At 42.5% G+C, this 18,062-nt stretch overlaps 1 protein-coding gene across 8 annotated transcripts in view; it reads left to right on the forward strand.

Annotated features, from left to right (window-relative positions):
* The first annotated feature begins 3,683 nt into the window (after positions 1–3,683).
* fgf12a (fibroblast growth factor 12a) overlaps positions 3,684–18,062 on the forward strand; it is a 33,596-nt gene continuing 19,217 nt past the window's right edge. For 2 of the 8 annotated variants that reach the window (XM_067473991.1, XM_067473992.1), the window contains exon 1: positions 11,371–11,781. In XM_067473991.1, the coding sequence (XP_067330092.1) occupies positions 11,691–11,781 (91 nt within the window). In that variant the 5' untranslated portion in view covers positions 11,371–11,690. Of the gene's footprint in view, positions 3,844–11,370; positions 11,782–11,862; positions 17,037–18,062 lie in introns of those variants that run through there. The other 6 variants (XM_067473994.1, XM_067473993.1, XM_067473987.1 and 3 more) reach the window with 6 other exon arrangements.

Below are 18,062 nucleotides of genomic sequence, written 5' to 3' on the forward strand. Positions count from 1 at the left end.
GTAGCTGAGTAGTATTCATTGTGCTAGGTGTTGCAGCTGCATCTGGACAAGTTCCACAAACTTCATACTAGCTTGCCAGTGACTCCAGAAATAGGTAAAGAAGGTTGAACTGTACAGTGAAATGCTGCAGTGCAGTGTCTGCAGAGTAACTAGGGCTCTCAATACAACATCTGCAGTTCACTCGTTGAGCTACTTTAGCTGTGAATAATCTTGCACAGAGAAAAATGCTGTAACAGAGCTGAACAAATACAAGAAGTGGTGGAGTAGAGGCAATTAATCTTAACTGAAGTAGACAATGCACCCTTGCATTGCAATACAGTCTCACTCCTTTGAAAAAATGAAACTGTCATAGAGAAAAGTGGGGGTGATGGGATTGCAGGGCAAAGATACAGTGTGCAGGAAAAGTACAACAACATGTCTTTGCCACTGTATGGACCCAAGGACGCACTGCCAAGTTAGATGATATCCTGTGGGTGCAGGTCTGGGGCAGGGGAGGACAGGGAGATGTTGGAGAGGTGGAAGAGCAGAGGAGGGTTGACAGTGATAGGAGTGAGCACAGGAGCAGGACAGGCCGAGGTGGGGAGGCCAAAGAGAGAGAACAGAAAATTAGGACAGTACACAGAAAGGGTGCAAATCATAAATATTTGAGCAGCCGTAGAAATTAACTTTGGTAAAACCTGTGACTTGGATTTTAGTTTTGACCAGTGCAGTGCTGAAGCCCTGCTAAGCAGTAACACAATGCTCACACATGTTCTTCTCTCGGAAGGGGACAGCAGATTCCTTTGTAATCAATGTAGTGCATTTTTCCCCATCAGAGGTGTCCTCTTTCAGGTCCTCTCATTGATTTGCTGCGAACCGACGCCAGCCAGGTTTCGCCTGTGTCGGCAACCTGGCGTGCAGAGCCATGTGACAGGAAGTGTGAAATAACCTGTCATTCAAGTAGGACAGCCATTCATCTTCCTGTAACCAGGTTGAGTGAATAAAAAAGCATGTCTACATTCAAATGCGCAGGCAGATGCATAATGCTGAGCATCATATGGCCTTGGGGCATCTATTTCAGCCCAAAGTCCACAAACATCTTATACCAGCAGATCAGTCTTTTTATACCATCAGAGGAAACTCTAGCTGTTAACATAGCGTCCCATCAGATTGCTGACTGTGAGCTTTCTAAGACAATGATCGATGGGCCAGTTAGATAATACCCCACCGTCACTTGTTATTCAATTCAACTTTATTTATATAGCGCCAATTCACAACAAAGGCATCTCAAGGCACTTTACACAATAAAGTCAAGACTATAAAAATGTATAGAGACAACCCAACAATTCCCCCTTGAGCAAGCCCTAGGCAACAGTGGACAGGAAAAACTCCCTTTAACGGAAGAAACCTCCAGCAGAACCAGACTCAGGGTGGGCAGCAATCTGCCTTGGCCAATTAGGGTGAGTGGAAAGTGAAGAAAGAAAAGAGCAACAAAAAGCAACAACAAAACATCGGGCAGGTTGGTAGGACCAGTAACTGCTCACTGGAAACACACAGCTCCAAAGGTGTGGACACCTGCAGAAAGGGACAGAGAGAGGTAGACAGAGAAGGACAAAGACAACTACCGGAGAAAACACACAAAGAGTGGTTTACACATACACAAATAATGTCATACAGTGGTGACAATTGTGGGGTGAGAGGAGAGGAGAGAGGGACAAGAGGAGGAAAGGGGCTCAGTGCATCGGGGGGTGGTTCCTCCAGGAGTCTAAGCCTATAGCAGCATAACTATAACTAACTATAAGCTTTATCAAAGAGGAAGGTTTTGAGCCTAGACCTAAAAGTAGAGAGGGTGTCTGCTTCCTGAATCTGAACTGGGAGCTGGTTCCACAGAAGAGGAGCTTGATAGCTAAAGGCTCTGCCTCCCGTTCTACCTTTGGAAATTCTGGACACCACAAGTAGGCCTGCATTCTGAGATTGAAGTGGTCTACTGGGATGATATGGTGCTATGAGGTCTTCTATATATGATGGAGCCTGAACATTCAGAGCTTATATGTAAGAAGCAGGGTTTTAAATTCTATTCTAGATTTAATTGGAAGCCAATGGAGAGAAGCTAGTGAAGGTGAAATCTGATCTCTCTTGCTGGTTCCAGTCAGCACTCTTTCTGCAGCATTTTGGATTTATTGCAGGCTCTTTAGGGAGTTACTGGGGCGTCCTGAAAGTAGGGAATTACAGTAGTCCAACCTAGAAGTAACAAATGCATGGACCAGTTTTCATCATCACTCTGAGACAGTATGCTCCTAATTTTGGCAATGTTCCATAGGTGGAAGAAGGCTGGTCTAAAGATTTGTTTTATATGTGAATTATATTGTTTTATTGTTTTGTTTAGTTTTTACCTGCATAGATTTTGAGACTTGGCCAGTGACTGTGGTTCTCAGCAGTCTGCAGCTGATTTACACAATTATGCTGTGTGAAGTGGACAGTGAGTGGCATTTCACATAACTGCTAAGCTCTGAGGTTATTTTACCTCAAAGTGCACAACAATGACAGCACCAACCTCCTACAACCTCTATCTACAAAAAAGTGTTTATGCAATTTATTTTTCAGTAGTTGTTTATTTTGAAGTAAAAATAAAATCCTATAACAGTGGGGACTTGAGAAAGCTGAGAGCATCACACTTTTATGTGTATGTTGCTATGTTTCCAATGACATGATTTGGTTCCAAAACACCAGCAACTTTCTAAAGAGCTTTTTGCTCACACATTCCACTGGAACAGTCCTTGTATACAGTATGTAGCACATTGTCAAAATTCTACTGCAGTATAATCAAATAACAGGTGCAGTAAAGAGTCAGATGCTCAGGACAAGACTATTGATCTGTAATTCATTCATTAAATATTGATGTTATTTAGCAAAATATCCTCAGCCTTTTTTATAAGTAAAGTAACACGGTACAATAGGAAGTCGGCAGGTGTGCAAGGTGGAACTCATCACTGTAGACTGCAAGTCGAAATAAATTAAGATTATTTAAACACCATACATGGAAAAGTGAACTAGTGTGTTAGTTGGTGACTTTACATTTTACTACAAGCTTTTACTGGTCTTGCTGGTGTGTGTACTAAACGGTTGGATTATATATAGATAACAAGAGGGCTCTAAAAAACCTGCAATGTTAATGTAAAAGTGAAAATGACAATAGCTGTTCAATTTTGATGTGCTAAAGTTTGCAGAAGATGTATTAATGTTTATTCTGGCTGTTTCCAGATCTTTCTTGTGGGCAGACTTGTTTTGTTGTAGACACGATGAAGGTTTGATAAGCATCTCCCCCAGTCTGCTTCACTGTTTCAGCACATCAGTGAAAGAACAGCTCCCTGACAACCACTGTACTCCTGCATTAAGGCAGGATGCACACACTGCTTCCGCTCACCTCTGCAAATCACACACACACACACACACACACACACACACACACACACACACACACACACACACACACTGCCCTCATTCTTTACCTGAGCCTTCCACCTTCCACCTTGGATCCACCAGGAGGTAGCCTATAGCACGAGCTCATTACAGAGCTTTGCATCGAGTGTGTCTCCCACGCACTTCAGGGTGGTGGTGGTGTGTGTGTGTGTGTGTGTGTGTGTGTGTGTGTGTGTGTGTGGGGGGGGGGGGGGGTCCCAGAGGGAGCTCGTTTTGCAGTTTAGGCTGTTACTTGAAACAAGCAACTTGCCTCTCCGCTATCGTTGTCCAGTTGTCCCAACCGAAGAAGCGAGCGCGCGTCAGCTCCAAGCGCATTCCGTCAGCCTACGTCGGCAGCTTCTGCAACTTCTGCAAACCGAGGGGACATGGGTGATAAACACGCCGGTAAGAAACTTTCACGTGCACGTAACCTATATGATTAAGTTATGAGCTCGTTTAGTTTTGGTTTTTAGTTGTGTATTAGGAGGTTGCTTATTTGTGTGGAGTCTTTGGATGCACATTGCGGAACACACACACAGACAGACACACACACACATACGCAGAATCCTTCTAACTTTTGTGATTTTGTTAACTGCATGCAGCACAGCACCCATTGAGGTGGAGTAGTAGTGCACTTTCACAGCCTGGGACAGAACTCAAGCTGGAGGCTGCCGGTGATCCCGTATCTGTGATAACCAACCACAAATCAGCACGCTTCAATGCTGCAGCGCGATGCTGCTGGCGCTGCTGTATCCCAGCCGCACAGTCTTTCCATCCCCGTTAAGACGATCTTTCCAGCACAGAGTGGCTGTAATTAAGGTGTATCAGCAATGTATTTGAATACAACTTGTGTGAATATTATACTTGCATTACACTGTTCTCGCCCCAGTGCTGCGCATGGTTAAAGAGCTTTCCTTTACTCTGTCGGTGCTGTCAGCTGATTCAGACAAAAACTGCTGGCTCTCCACTTTTTTTTTTCGGTGAGATGAATGTGCTGCCGTTCCTCGTGCAGCGGCGGCGTCAGTGTGGCCTCAACGATCAGCATGCGTGGTGTTGACAAAGCTTTTCAACTCTGCCTGTAATGGGCTGTAAAGGCTGATACTTACAGAATATGAGTCTGCTGCATGAAACTGGATGCTGTGTCATATCTACAGCTCATCTGTACACATCTGTGACTCATTTGTGTATTTTGTGATTGTTTTGGCAGCGTGTTAATGCCAGTTTAGGGTTAAAGGAGAAAATAAGTGCATTCCCCTCTTAAAATATATTTGGAGGAGGGACAGAATGCCCTTGTTAAAGTAGGGTAAACCTCTCTCACTGTCTTTCCTGTTTTACCCAGATTTTACAGTGAAGAAAAACATAAATATATTTATGTACATAAGTACACACTTATGGTTTGAATTAAACCTGACTTTAACCTTAATTAAAGCCACTTTGTAATTTGCAGAGATTATGGCCTCATGTATTGATCCCCAAAAGGTGGATAATATGTTAACACCAACACTGTGAGATGCTCTACTGTATAACGTATAATGTCTCTCCTCTAATGCTGTTACTACTTTTAATCACAGTACCATGACTACATCCCTGTATCAGGAGAGGCGGACTGTGATGTACCTTTATGATTCATGTCAACTCATTGTACCTTGTGCATATTTGGGCTTAAAGTGTGGAAACACCAGGACAGTGATGACAGGGTTGGTCAGTGCTTGTGCCTCTGTCTCTTGTGTAGTGAAAGGAAGACATGTTCATTTTATACTTTATTAAGGCGTTTTGCTGGGCTTTTTTTATTTATTGATAATTGACGTCTTGTTTTTGTGTCTTTAGTGGTGTGGTTAGCTTCATTGTACACCATCGTGCTTCACTGGTATAATAGTATGTCTTTTATCATCGTGCATGGGTGACCTAACTAGTCTCCCTCCGTGGATTCATACAGTCTCCTGATGTAATTTAACAGCAGGATGACAAATTTGTGGGCAAACTGGGCTTTGCTCTGATGCCTCAAAAACTTTATCAGATGACATAATAAAGGCCTTATGGGTCCGGCTTTATTACCTGATCTTGAATCTTGTTTTAAGGTGGTGCTGCTTTCATGGTGCACCTTCCTAAATTAGTTTGGATTTCATTAAATTACACGAATGAACCCGCGATTAAAAACTATCCCAGCGGAGGGATTCCACGCATCATGCTGTACATAAACCATCTAGGCGAATAAAAAGCATGTGTGAGTCTCTGTGCCTGCATTTTCGTGGATGTGGTGTTTCTCACTGACGTGGATGTGTCATCTTTTAAGAAAGATGTAGAAGCTCTCGACAAACCTGTGTTCAATGCTTCTGCTGTTTCATTTTTCACCTTCCTCTTCTCTGCCCCTTTTGCTTTATCTAGTAAAGTTTCTCTTTCTCTGTCACGTACACTACTGCAAATGTAGCCTCTTATTTCTTATTGCTTAAATATCTGAATTCTTGTCCATCATTGAGGTTTTAAAAATCTATTACTGCCTCGCGCTTTCTTGCTCTGCCATTCACTGTCAATACATGATACATCATTGTAAATAGTGAAAACAGCATCCATATCTTTTTGAAAATGTTCAGAACATTTGTTGTTAGAGATATTGATTACTTGCACACATGACATGGACACTAGCGCCCTTCGTTGGGCCTGAGGGCTACACACAACATCTAAAAACAACTGACAAAAAAACAACAAAATCTCTGAGTTGATTTGTAAGAAGTGACAAAGCTAGTTGCACTGTTAACAATGTGATGCTGATACAAACTTATCTTGTTGTTGGGGTGTACTCAGACAAAGACCCCTAACCTCAAGTTTGCCTTTGTTTTTTTTTTTCATTTTACAAAGGCCTGGTGACAGTTTCATCTAATGCAACAGCTTTTTTGGTTTCATTTTCTTTTGCAGTGCTGCTGATTTTTCTTTGCAGAACATGAGACTGTTGTTTGATGTGACTGTTGAAACATGTTTCATATTTGTATGTTCTATATAATTGCTGACAAGTAAACTACACTAATGAATGTTTAGGATTTTTGCAATGAGGTTGTATGCAGAGATCGTATTGAAACTCTGCACTGCAGTAGCAGAACAATAATGTCCCTGAGGAAGACAGATATGATGTTTGCTGAGATGGATTGGATGGATGGAATGCTGAGAGTTGAATTAGTTTCAACAGTTTGTTAACTACTGTATATTTGCTGTACTTACATTTTCCATGTTACAGCACTGGACAAACCCACAGCATATGTTACATATTTTGTATATTTTGTATTATCAAGAGATAGAGCATTGATTAAGATGAATAGTTTAAATTTAAGTATTCCTGAGGACATTTTTACACACCATCACAGTAAGAACCTCTTACTGAAAATAATTCACTATCAAACTAGAACCTTTTTTCTGTTACATAAAATAGTTTGGAAATAAAATACATTTGAATGTTTGACTAGCACAACACATGTCTGTGTGATATTGCACTCACATTTAAAGCTAGTATCATATCACAAGGTGAACATTTTAACCTCACTTCTGTTGACAAATATAGGAAGATGAAATGAGACCCGTGGCTTGTCTAGCGTCTTTCCACAGTGTCATCACAGACGGATACGAGTTTGCTCACATAGAGACAGGACACATTTTTCTTTTGACAAGGTACTGTTACAGTACAGCATTCGTGCAGTGAATAGAAGCTGAGTATCACTAGGGTTTTAAAGTCAGGAGGAATTTATGACTTGGAGAGGGTTAGTCTACTTTTACATCTGAAATCAGTACATCATAGGTTTTAAATATAAATCTACACATCAGTGATTCATATGAGAATTCAGTGTCATAAAAGTATAACAAAAAATACGAGGCTTGTAAATTGTATCAAAATATTTAATAATGAGACAGAAGGCTGCATCTCTTATTAATTAGTTGAAGATCTCTGTTGTATAGACAATTTTTTAGCAAACGCTGAAAGCCTTGAGAAGGTTTAGTGTGATGTTAAATATGATCAGATATGAAAAAAACAGTAAACATAGTGTACAACCCCAACTCAAAAAAACGTTGGGACAATGTGTAAAATGTAAATAAAAGCACAATGCAATAATTTGCAAATCTCGTTGACCCATTTTTTATTCACAATAGAACATTATCATATCAGATGTTGAAATTGAGATGTTTTAATGGACATGGAAAATATTAGGTCATTTTGAATTTGAACACATCTCAAAAAAGTTAAAAAAGGGGCAACAAAAGGCTGGAAAAGTAAATAAAAACAAATGGAGGATCTTTTGACAACTAATTTGGTTAATTGGTAACAGGTCAGCAACATGACTGGGTATAAAAGGAGAATCTTTAGAGAGACAGAGCCTCTTGAATGTAAAGATGGACAGAGGTTCACCAATCTAAGACAAACTGTGTCTAAAAATTGTGGAACAATTTCAGAAAAGTTTTCCTCAATGTAAAATTGTGAAGACTTTAAAGATCCCACTATTTACAGTATATACTGTCAAAAGATTCAGAGAATCAGGAGGAATCTCTGTGCACAAGGGACAAGGCCAAAGGTCAAAACTGGATGCATGTGATCTTTGGGCCCTCGGGCAGCACTGGATTAAAAACAGGCAGGATTCTGGACATCACTGCATGGGTTCAGGAACACTTCCAGAAATCACTGTCTGTGAACACAGTTTGCTGTGCAATTCACAAATGTAAGTTAAAGTTGTATCAGGCAAAGAAGAAGTCTTATGTGAACTCGATCCAGAAACCCTACCATGATCTCTGGGCCAAAGCCCATTTAAAATGGTCTGAGGCAAAATGGAAAACTGTTCTGTTGACAGATGAATTGAAATTTGAAATTCATTTTGGAAACCATGGATGCTGTGACCTGTGGATTAAAGAGGAGATGGACCATCCAGCTTGTTATAGGAGGACAGTTGATGGTATGGACATACGTTAGTGCCTATGGTGTGAGCAGCTTACACATCTGGAAAGGGACCATCACTGCTGAAAAGTACATAGTACATAGAGGTTTTAGAGCAACATATGCTCCCATCCAGACAACTTCTCTTTCAGGGAAGGTCTTGCATATTTCAGCAAGACAATGCACAACCACAAACTGCATCCGTCACAACAGCATGGTTTCACAGGAGAAGAGTCTGGGTGCTGAACTGCCCTGCCTGCAGTCCAGATCTTCCACTATTACAATACATTTGGCGCATCGTAAAACAAAAAATCCCAGGACTGTTGAGCAGCTAGAATCCTGCATCATACAAGAATGAGATAATGTTCCTCTTCTAAAACTCCAGCAACTGGTCTCCTCACTTCCCAGATGTTTACAGATTGTGGTTAAAAGAACAGGGGATGCTACACAATGGTCAACACAACCGTCTTTCAATTTTTTTGAGATGTGTTGCTGTCAAATTCAAAATGAAGTAATATTTTCCATGAAATGGTAACATTTCTCAGTTTGTGAATAAAATATGGGTTGATGAGATTTACCACTCATTGCATTCTGTTTTCATTTACATTTTACACATTGTCCCAACTTTTTTGAATTTGAGGCTTTACAATATTGTAATGCGAATCACTGCTTTTTGTTTTGGTAATCATCTCACTAGACTTTTGGGTTAAATTTAGAGAAATAAAGACAATATCCTGACATAAATAATATTGACCAGTATCTGTGTATGAACCCAACCTTATTTTAGATAATTGGTAATAAATACGTAAAAATGTGCTTGCACATGCATAATGAAAAGTGATGTTATTGGACAGTTTGCATGTTACTTGGCACAAACATGTTAAAACAAATCTTTTTTTACAAGAGTGTAAATACAGTATTTTTTGGTCATAAAGTAAAATTTTTTTAAGATCCTCCCTGTCTTCTAGCACCTCTCCCCCTCATTTCTTCCTCATATTCTCTCTCTCGCTCCCATTCTCTAGCTCTCTCTGCATTTAGTGGTGACTGGATCTGCAGGGGGACAGTACAGTGGGAGCTGAATATACAGCACCATCCCCATAGCTGCGATTCTGGGTCGGATGCCAGTTCCCTCCACCCATTTGCTCTTTACTCCTCTCTGACCTCTCTTATTTGCATCAATGCTGGTGTTGAGGTATTTTGCTGACCTAAAACATCCTTCTATGTACATTGTATATATTATACATAGTGAGGGCATGTCTTCAGGGTAATGGATTCCATATCATTTGTTGTCCTTGTTGTACAAGGTTATGCAAATGCAAGAGAGAGACAGTTTGAAAAAAAAATAACGGATCTAAAAACACCTTAAATGCAGCAGTGTGTTAAATGAATGCTGCAGGAAATGTTGTGCAGTATGCAGCACACAGCTGTAGAAGCAATAATGTTTTTTGCACACAGCAAAAGCAGTAATTTAATTTTTTTTTTGTGAATATTTGAAGGACTGCAGCTGATACTTGTCGTCCTCTATCAGTTACATTCTCAAACTTCAGTCAATTTTCAGTTTATTTAAACTGAGTCATTTATGTTATGGCACCACCTAGAGTAAAAAGTTACACATTATTTTAAATTTAGTCTTGCAACTCGGACCATTGATGTGTAATATTTCTTACCATAACAGATCTCTTGTTTAGTTTAGCACTACATTTGTGACTTTTACAGGTGTTGTCTGTGATGCTGAAGTAATTCATGTCTCGAAAGTGAAGAGACGAACAGTAAACTAAGGTTTGTTGTATCTGCTAACTGAGTTATAACCAAACACACTGTCATAGATCAACCACTTATTAGATAAAGTGCGTGTGGGGAAACAAGTTTGGTTCTGTTTTCTTCATGTTAATATCCTATTTATTGTATTTTTTTATAGGCCCTTTTTTGGCTTTATTTTGAAAACTGCCAAATTGCTTACCTCCTTACCAACTCACTCAGAAATGCATATAGTGTCCGTCTACAATGAGTGAAGCGTAGTACTCTCACGTACTTGATTGTTTCCATTTGGGGATTACTGCACGGTACCTAAGAGGAACAGTGTGTGTGCCCGTGTATTTACTGGGAAACTCTTGTTACTTTTTAACACACAGTATGTGTTTGATATGCTATTATATTGCTAGAGAATAACGAATACATATATTGTTGATACAACCCAGCAACATATTTTAAATAGATTTACTCCCTAATAAAATGCTTCTTGTACAATGAAGCATCATTAACAGCCTCATAATAATATATATAAATATAATCTAATAGTAATGTAATAGCAACAATTGCAGGGGTTATGTGTCTGCAAGTATATGCAAGAGTTTTTTCTTTTGGATACGTTGGTACGTGATATTAGTATAAAACGTACTGTACCTCAAACTCAACGAGTGGCAACTGCACGACCTTTCCTCCTAACAAATATCCCACTGCATCACGTGACTACTTAACGCGAGCCCCCACACGTGCACCTTATGGTTGCGTTAAGGAAACTACGATGACAGATGAACGTTTTGCTCCATCTTCATCCCGTCTTTGCTTGATCACACAGCGTCTGAGCAGCGGAGACCGCTGTTGACACCGTGTCTTCGTAGCGCAGTGGCCGAGCCGTAAACTTTCTTGTAGTATCACGCGCGGAGAAAACGCCGTTGTCTTTAAAGCGGTGGGCTGCAGCTGACGTAGGCTCTGCGTTTGTCCGCTTGTTCCCGATGGCTTTGGAAAAACACTGAGACAAAAGAAAGAACTATTGGCTCATGGGTTCCAACATCTGTGCAGCCAGCGTCGGTCGCCCTAAGTGTCAGCTCCGCATTACCTCACTCGTGGACGGCCTGACACCGACCCCTGCAGTTTAACTTTGGCTTGCACGCTCCCAATTTCTCTCTCTGTCAGACCCCCCACTCCTCTCTTTTCCGTGCTATTACGTCCGCTGCTGGTAAAGACACGGAGACGGGGTGGGGGGGTTGGGTGTGTGGGGGGGGGTGTACAATTAGGAGCACATTGTAACGTCCTTGCGTTGCTTGCTGTGGCGGAAGAGGAGTGTGGCGACTGGAACGCGACTGGTCATCGGTCCACGAGAAGAGGATTGACAGAAAGAGATAGGGCTAGAGAGAGAAAGCAGGGGGGGGGGGGGGACTCACTCAAGATGCTTCGTTTTAGCGTAATTTGTCCTGCAGACTGTGCCCTTCTGGCGTTTTGAGGGATGCTGTGAGCCTGTGGAGAGAGGCTGGCTGGCTACGCTATGCTGCCTGACCCTGCTGTCTTGTGATAGCGTTGTCCGATTGTTTGGATTGAGGAAGGCTCCCATCAACCCAAATCAATGAGGATTCTGAGGCCATTCCTTCAGAAAGGAGCGCATATGCTGCAGTGTTTCTGTGGACAACGATCAAAGTCGACCACTATCACCAACGGTGAGACACCAACATAGCTCTATAGCTTTATAGCTGCCTTTTGCTTTGCATGCTTTCTCTCTTGAGTGATGAAAAACGAGAGGGGGGAGACTGAGAGGGGAGGAAGGGGGTGAGTGGTTTCATTGGCCACTCGAGTGTGTGAGTAACATCTTCCGAGTCTGCAGTGGAGAGTGTCTCTCCTTGTGCTCCATCTGTCCCGAGTTTTGTTGTGCAGCCTTCGCCGGCCGTGAATGGCTGCTGGCAGTCAGCATCAAGCCGCACTACTCCGGAGAGCAGAGGGCTCCAGATACTTTGCCAGAGCGCTGAGCTAGATTTGCAGACGAGCGTGCACCAGTGGTGCAGCTGAAGCCGTCCAAAAAAATGCACAATGCAGGGATCAAGTCATTAAACTTCAGGGGCCTGGAGAGGGAGCGTTGGGTTAGGGCCCCGGACAGGCAGCGGGGTTCAGCCTCACGGATTTGGCACAAGTACGTCAGGGCAGAGGCTCCCAAACTTTTAATGTGACGTTCTCTTAAACGTACCTGTAATAAAATAGTAATGGACCCCAGTTTGATTACAGTCAGGTCAGAGGATTCTCACATGACAGCATAGAGGTCAATCTAAATTCAAAACGACCCAACTCTACTCATATCTTTCCTGAGCAAATGTAGTTGGAATTGACACAAAGTTGAATTGCCCCCTTTTTTAAAATATATTATTTTTTATTCCTTTAATATTTTGCATATTATTTAATTACTCTAGGATTAGTCGTCAAACTCCAATAATTCATGCTGTAATTCACGCATTGTGTTTCAGCTGTCACCCCCTTCCCCCGCTGCACACTCACTCACACACACACACACCTGGAAATTCAACATTGCTCTACAAAACATTGTTTAGCTCCACTTTGTGTCTCAACGACACACATGAGCACTCAGCAGTCTCTGGCACTATGCCTAAGCAGCCCATGTCCTCTAGACATGTCTCAGCAATTCACTGCATTGCTGCTGTTGTTCACTCACAACATAACTGCATCTCCTCACACATTAAAAAATCATCCCGCAGTATTTCCCCAGTGAAACAGAATATGCTGTTTTACCAGGAGACGAACTCAACACTCTTCCCCTTCTTCCTCCCCTTCACCTGCAGAATGTAGTATCTCCAGTAGCTACAGCTGGAGCAGTTCTCAAATTCAGGGCAGACAATTAGAAACTCCATTAAGCATAGTTTATCCCTCTGAGGTAGTTGGACCAAAAGCAGCATGCACACTGGGAACTTGGCTATAAAGCACTATCAGTCCTTATCCTGCATCACTCACAGTTTTATGAACCTTACGACCTCAATCAAAACTTTATGAGTCAGCTCAGCTAGAGGTGTTGTTATAAGAGGACACAAAAACATGAATGCATGTGTCGAGTTGAAGCTGTGTCAGCTGAAGACTTTGCTTAAGGTTTGTTCTATATTTATCATTTCAACTAGTTTAACTCTCTGTTTTCTATTGCTATAGTTCTTTGCCTTCATCGGAGACTGTAACATGTCATTTTCCGGATAGAGATCAAATGTGATGATAGCTGCATATTTTAACAGACACTAACATCCGTGCACATTGATGATGACTCTCAAACGGATTGTAACACATGTCAGTCTGTGATATTTCACGGTGCCTCATTTAAAGAGGCACATAGTTTCACAGATTTAACGTTGTGGAAAAAATGATCAAACACACATTTTGTAAATCACTGCATGATTTACTGCTCTGCCTTACTTTGGACTGTACACTATCATGTAAAGCAGAAGGAGCAGGAAATGTCATGCCTGCTACTTTCAGGCACTATGCCAAAATTACCTCCCAGGGAAGCTCAGTGAAAAAATTTTTCTGAGTAGGCTTAAATGTCTGCACCTGCTCTCATTTGTAGTGCCACATTTGCACATTTCCTTTCTGCCTTTAATGTTAAATACACATTGGAACATTTGCTTTCCAGGATACTTAGAATGACAGAGAAACGACCAGAGATAAAAATCCTGTGCACATGAGTGATTCATCCTTGTGTCTTGTAATGACACTGTAATGCTTTTATAGTTGTTACTCTATCAGTTTTGGTGCAATTAACACAAATGAGGTCTAGTTTAAATTACTTCTTTTTCTTGGAGGGTGACTGTGATAATAAGCCTCGACACGTTTGACCAATGTCATTTACATAAGATCATATTTTGATCAATCATATGGCTTGGGCCTTGTGCATACCTGTTTCACTGCTTCTTACAAGCCAGTTGTTGTTGCAGTAGTGCAGTTATAAGCTCCTGCACTCTCACAAGTCTGCACTTTGCCTCAAGTTAGTTTAGTCGACGTTACAGGATGAAAACTAGTCCAGGCTTAATGTGAGTCAGCAAATTTGCGAGGATCTCAGTGGTGCAATGAAGTGATAAACTGAAATGAAAATATCTCCTAGTTTTTCTCTGAGCGTGTGGTTAATTTTTTCTCCACAAGATGGCAGCAGGTATAAAGAAACAACTTCAACGCTAAAATTACTAGTGTAGAGGCGGCACCAACGGAAGGGCCTCAGGTTCACTCGAGCTTTCGTTCTACTTTCAGATATTTAGCTGCTATATTGCAGCTAATCTGCTGTAATGACAAAATCACATATAGTTTAGTCAAGATATCAACTGTGTACAATGAAATACCCTCAAGGTGTTTGCATCATTTTTATAGAATATTCAGACTTTTTATAACTTTCAAGAGGAATAGGATGCAGACAGCATGCTGGATTCCCATACATTTTAACAGAATACATTTTAAATAATAGCAACTTATTGCAGTACATTTCATAGTTGTGTTTGATATTTGTTCATGCAGCAGTGATATATTCCTTTCTTTTATTTACTGGCAATTCAAAAAGAAGGCAATGCTAGATTAGATACTCTCTCTCTCTTGTTAACCCCAAGCACCCCCAGTTCTCCACACATGCAGACAGACAGACAGAGAGAGAGACAGAGAGAGCAGCACTTCCCATTGAACATGTCCAGTACCAAATACCCTGATTTTACATGAGAGGACCGCAAGAGTCAAAAGAAAAAAATTCTCTCGGTTGTCTTTTCCCTTTTTTGCTCTCTCAGGATTCAAGCCAAGCCAAGTCCCAGAAAAAGTGTGTAAATGTTTTATGTTGTGTTGTACTCTGTTGCTGCAGACTCACATGTTTTCCCTCCTCCGTCGTTTGTGTGTGTGTGTGTGTGTGTGTGTGTGTGTGTGTGTGTGTGTGTGTGTGTGTGCGTGTGTGTGTGTGTGCTCTCCAGCCCATGCAATAATAGACAAGAAATAGTAAGCATGTGTACATGAACTCAGACTCATGTCAGTGCACTCACACACATGTTTGCAAATCATTTTTGGGTTAAACTTTGCTTTACCTTTAATCTATTTTCAGTCTGTGATGTGTGAGTCTACATATGCTGTTGTTAAAGCTGCTGTGGTTTTGTTTGTGTGTTGTAGCAGCGTTTGTTTCCAGTAGCTTTCACAGTCATATTTAGCCATGTGTTGTGTGACTGTCTGGGTCTTTAAGTTAATGAGGGGGCCTGGCGGCTCAGTGGTAGAACATTGGGTTGGGATGTAGAAGTCCGCGGGTCTGAATCACACCGAGCCACCAACCATCAAGGTTGCCGGTCTCGAGCCCGGATAAAACAAATGGGTCAAAACTCCTGCCAAATCAACGTACGGAACACGTTCCGCTGTGGCGACCCCTGATGGGACAAGCCGAAAATAAGGTAGAAAATAATATGCATCCTTATGATGACGGGAAAGAAAACAATGTGACATCAGATTCCTAATTGTTTAACGCAGCCTTCCTGTTGACCATCGACCACTATTTGAAAAAAAACTGGTTTTCAACTTTAAACTGTGATTTAGTGAGACAATGGTGACATCAACCGCCCCCCTTTTAGATGAGCACATATTCCAAAAGACTCGAAACTATATGCACTGGGTCCCCGCTGCAGGAGCACCCAGAATTTACCCCTCTAAATGCTGTGACATATTTAACATTCCAATCTCATAGACATCATCTATCTTTCCCCATTCAAGCCCGGAGAATTCCTAATACGAACCTCAATCACGTATGATTGCGTTAGAAGACCAAGAAAGGGGGTGGGGGTGGGGGGTGAGGAGAGAGAGAGAGAGGGAGAGAGAAGTGGCCATGGATCGCGACCGCTCACTCTCGTTGCCGGCGATGAAACACACTGACAGCATCCGTTCGACACGTAATAATGTCCAGGCTACTTTATTATTTGTGCGCTACTACAAAAAGCACTCTGGCGCGTGTTCGCCCCAACTAATTGTTGCTCCTCGGACGAGAATCCCTCCCCGCAGGTTTAAATTACATCGCTGCAGCATCCTTGCAGAGTCGCCTCTGCTGCCATTCCGTTTCCCGGCTGCATTTGGAGGTGCCATCGACGGAACCAGAGCCTGAGCGGGCTCAGACATCTGAGCTCCTGCACAGCATCCCGGACCAACCGCGGACACTCATTCGTTGATGTGCATGGAGTAAATAATTAAGAGGGAAAAAAAAGTTAGGACACTCTCTCTAGCCGTGGAGACGCGTGGATTTAGGTTGAGGCGACTTATTAAAAAGCATAAGGAGGCCAGAGGATCGGGCTGCTGTGAAGGCACGAAGTCGTGCTCGTCAGACGCGGCACTGCTCATCTGGAATACCTGAGGCTCTCCAATGACACGCAGCTGCATCAACTTATCAGCACTGTTGCATGTTTGCACGACTGACATGTCGGCCCCCGTGGCCTAGCGCGTAGGTTTATGGTTTCTATATGGTGACATCCTTTGCAGTTGACTCGATACCTGCGTGTCATAAACTGGGATCAGCTGAATTACAGGCTACCGTCCCCTCAATAGGGTGCTGCCTGAAGCGCGATGAGGTCCGGGACACAGAGGATTTTCTGACCAGGATGACATTTGGTTGAAACACTCGTGCCCTGAAGCAGAGAATCAATTCTGTATTTTTTAATTTCTTTTTGTGCCAAGAATCCGTGTCAACTCTGCCGAACTAGACTCTAGGGTTTTCAGACTCGGGTCGGGGAGATGGCCGCGATCGCCAGCTCCTTGATCCGGCAGAAACGCCAGGCGAGGGAGTCGAACAGCGACCGGGTCTCTACTTCGAAACGTCGCCCCAGCCCCAGCAAAGACCCCCGATCTCTCTGCGAGAGACATTTCTTGGGGGTCTTTAGCAAAGTCCGTTTCTGCAGCGGCAAGAAAAGACCCGTTCGGCGGCGACCAGGTCAGTGCTGTAGTTTTTTCTTTACTGATGTGCGTTGTGTGTGCCTACGGAAACGGTTTTCCCCAACCCCCCCACCGCACCCCGCCCCTCTTTGGAGCAGCAGATGCATAATACTGCAGTCAAAGGCTCTGATCTGAACCAGAGGAGAAGGTAGATTTTCTTGCGAAAAATCCACCTGTTCCATTAGGTCCTCCTACTGTCTGTCGACCCACCGCAGGACACAGTCCCGCCATATGTACCGAACAAGAGCAGCCTGGGTGAAGTCTATAGAGAACGATCTGTATTCTATGGCGGTACCCCTTCACTATTTATGGTGGTACTGCTCTGATCAGATAAAATGAATAAGCCTGAAACCTTGAAACAAAGCGGATGTCACCGTACCCCTGTCAAAGCTTGTGCAGGATTTGACCAACATCTGTACAGATAATTTAAGCCTTCGATTTTGCACACTTTATTTTTCACCCCCCCCTTCCCAGAGACGCACACAACCTGAATACACACCAAAAACGGCTGCTTTAAATTGGCTAATTCAATATTAATGCAGATTGGGGTACAGAGGGGAGATGAGTTGCACTGCAGTGCACCAAGGCTCTTTTGAAATTAAATGTTTTAATGGCAAATGTTTATTGCAGAGAGGCAGCTTTACTGCAGTGAAGGGAGGTATAGCTTCAGTGATTAAGAGCTATACTCTGGTTGTAGCCTCCATGTCTCTCCAACATTCCCCCATTTATTCCTCTGGTTCTGTCCTGGTGCACGGAGAACAAGCCAGCGGTGCAAGTCATCTCTACCCGTTACCCAGATTATGTCATGTGATGAACGACAGTCAGGTCCACTCACTCAGAGTCCTGCAGACAGACTCACGAGGAACGAGGCAGGCAGACAGACAGACAGACATTTGAAGGGATCAGCGGAGGAAACAGAGACAGAGTCAGATGGACTAAAAGAAAACTCTATTGTCTTGCTGCTCCATCAGACAGACAAACAATCTTAGTGCCCAACCTGCCCAAAATGCCAAAGTAGTAACCA

This window comes from Channa argus, chromosome 14, assembly GCF_033026475.1.
Source record: "Channa argus isolate prfri chromosome 14, Channa argus male v1.0, whole genome shotgun sequence".
Classification (NCBI taxonomy): Eukaryota; Metazoa; Chordata; class Actinopteri; order Anabantiformes; family Channidae; genus Channa; species Channa argus.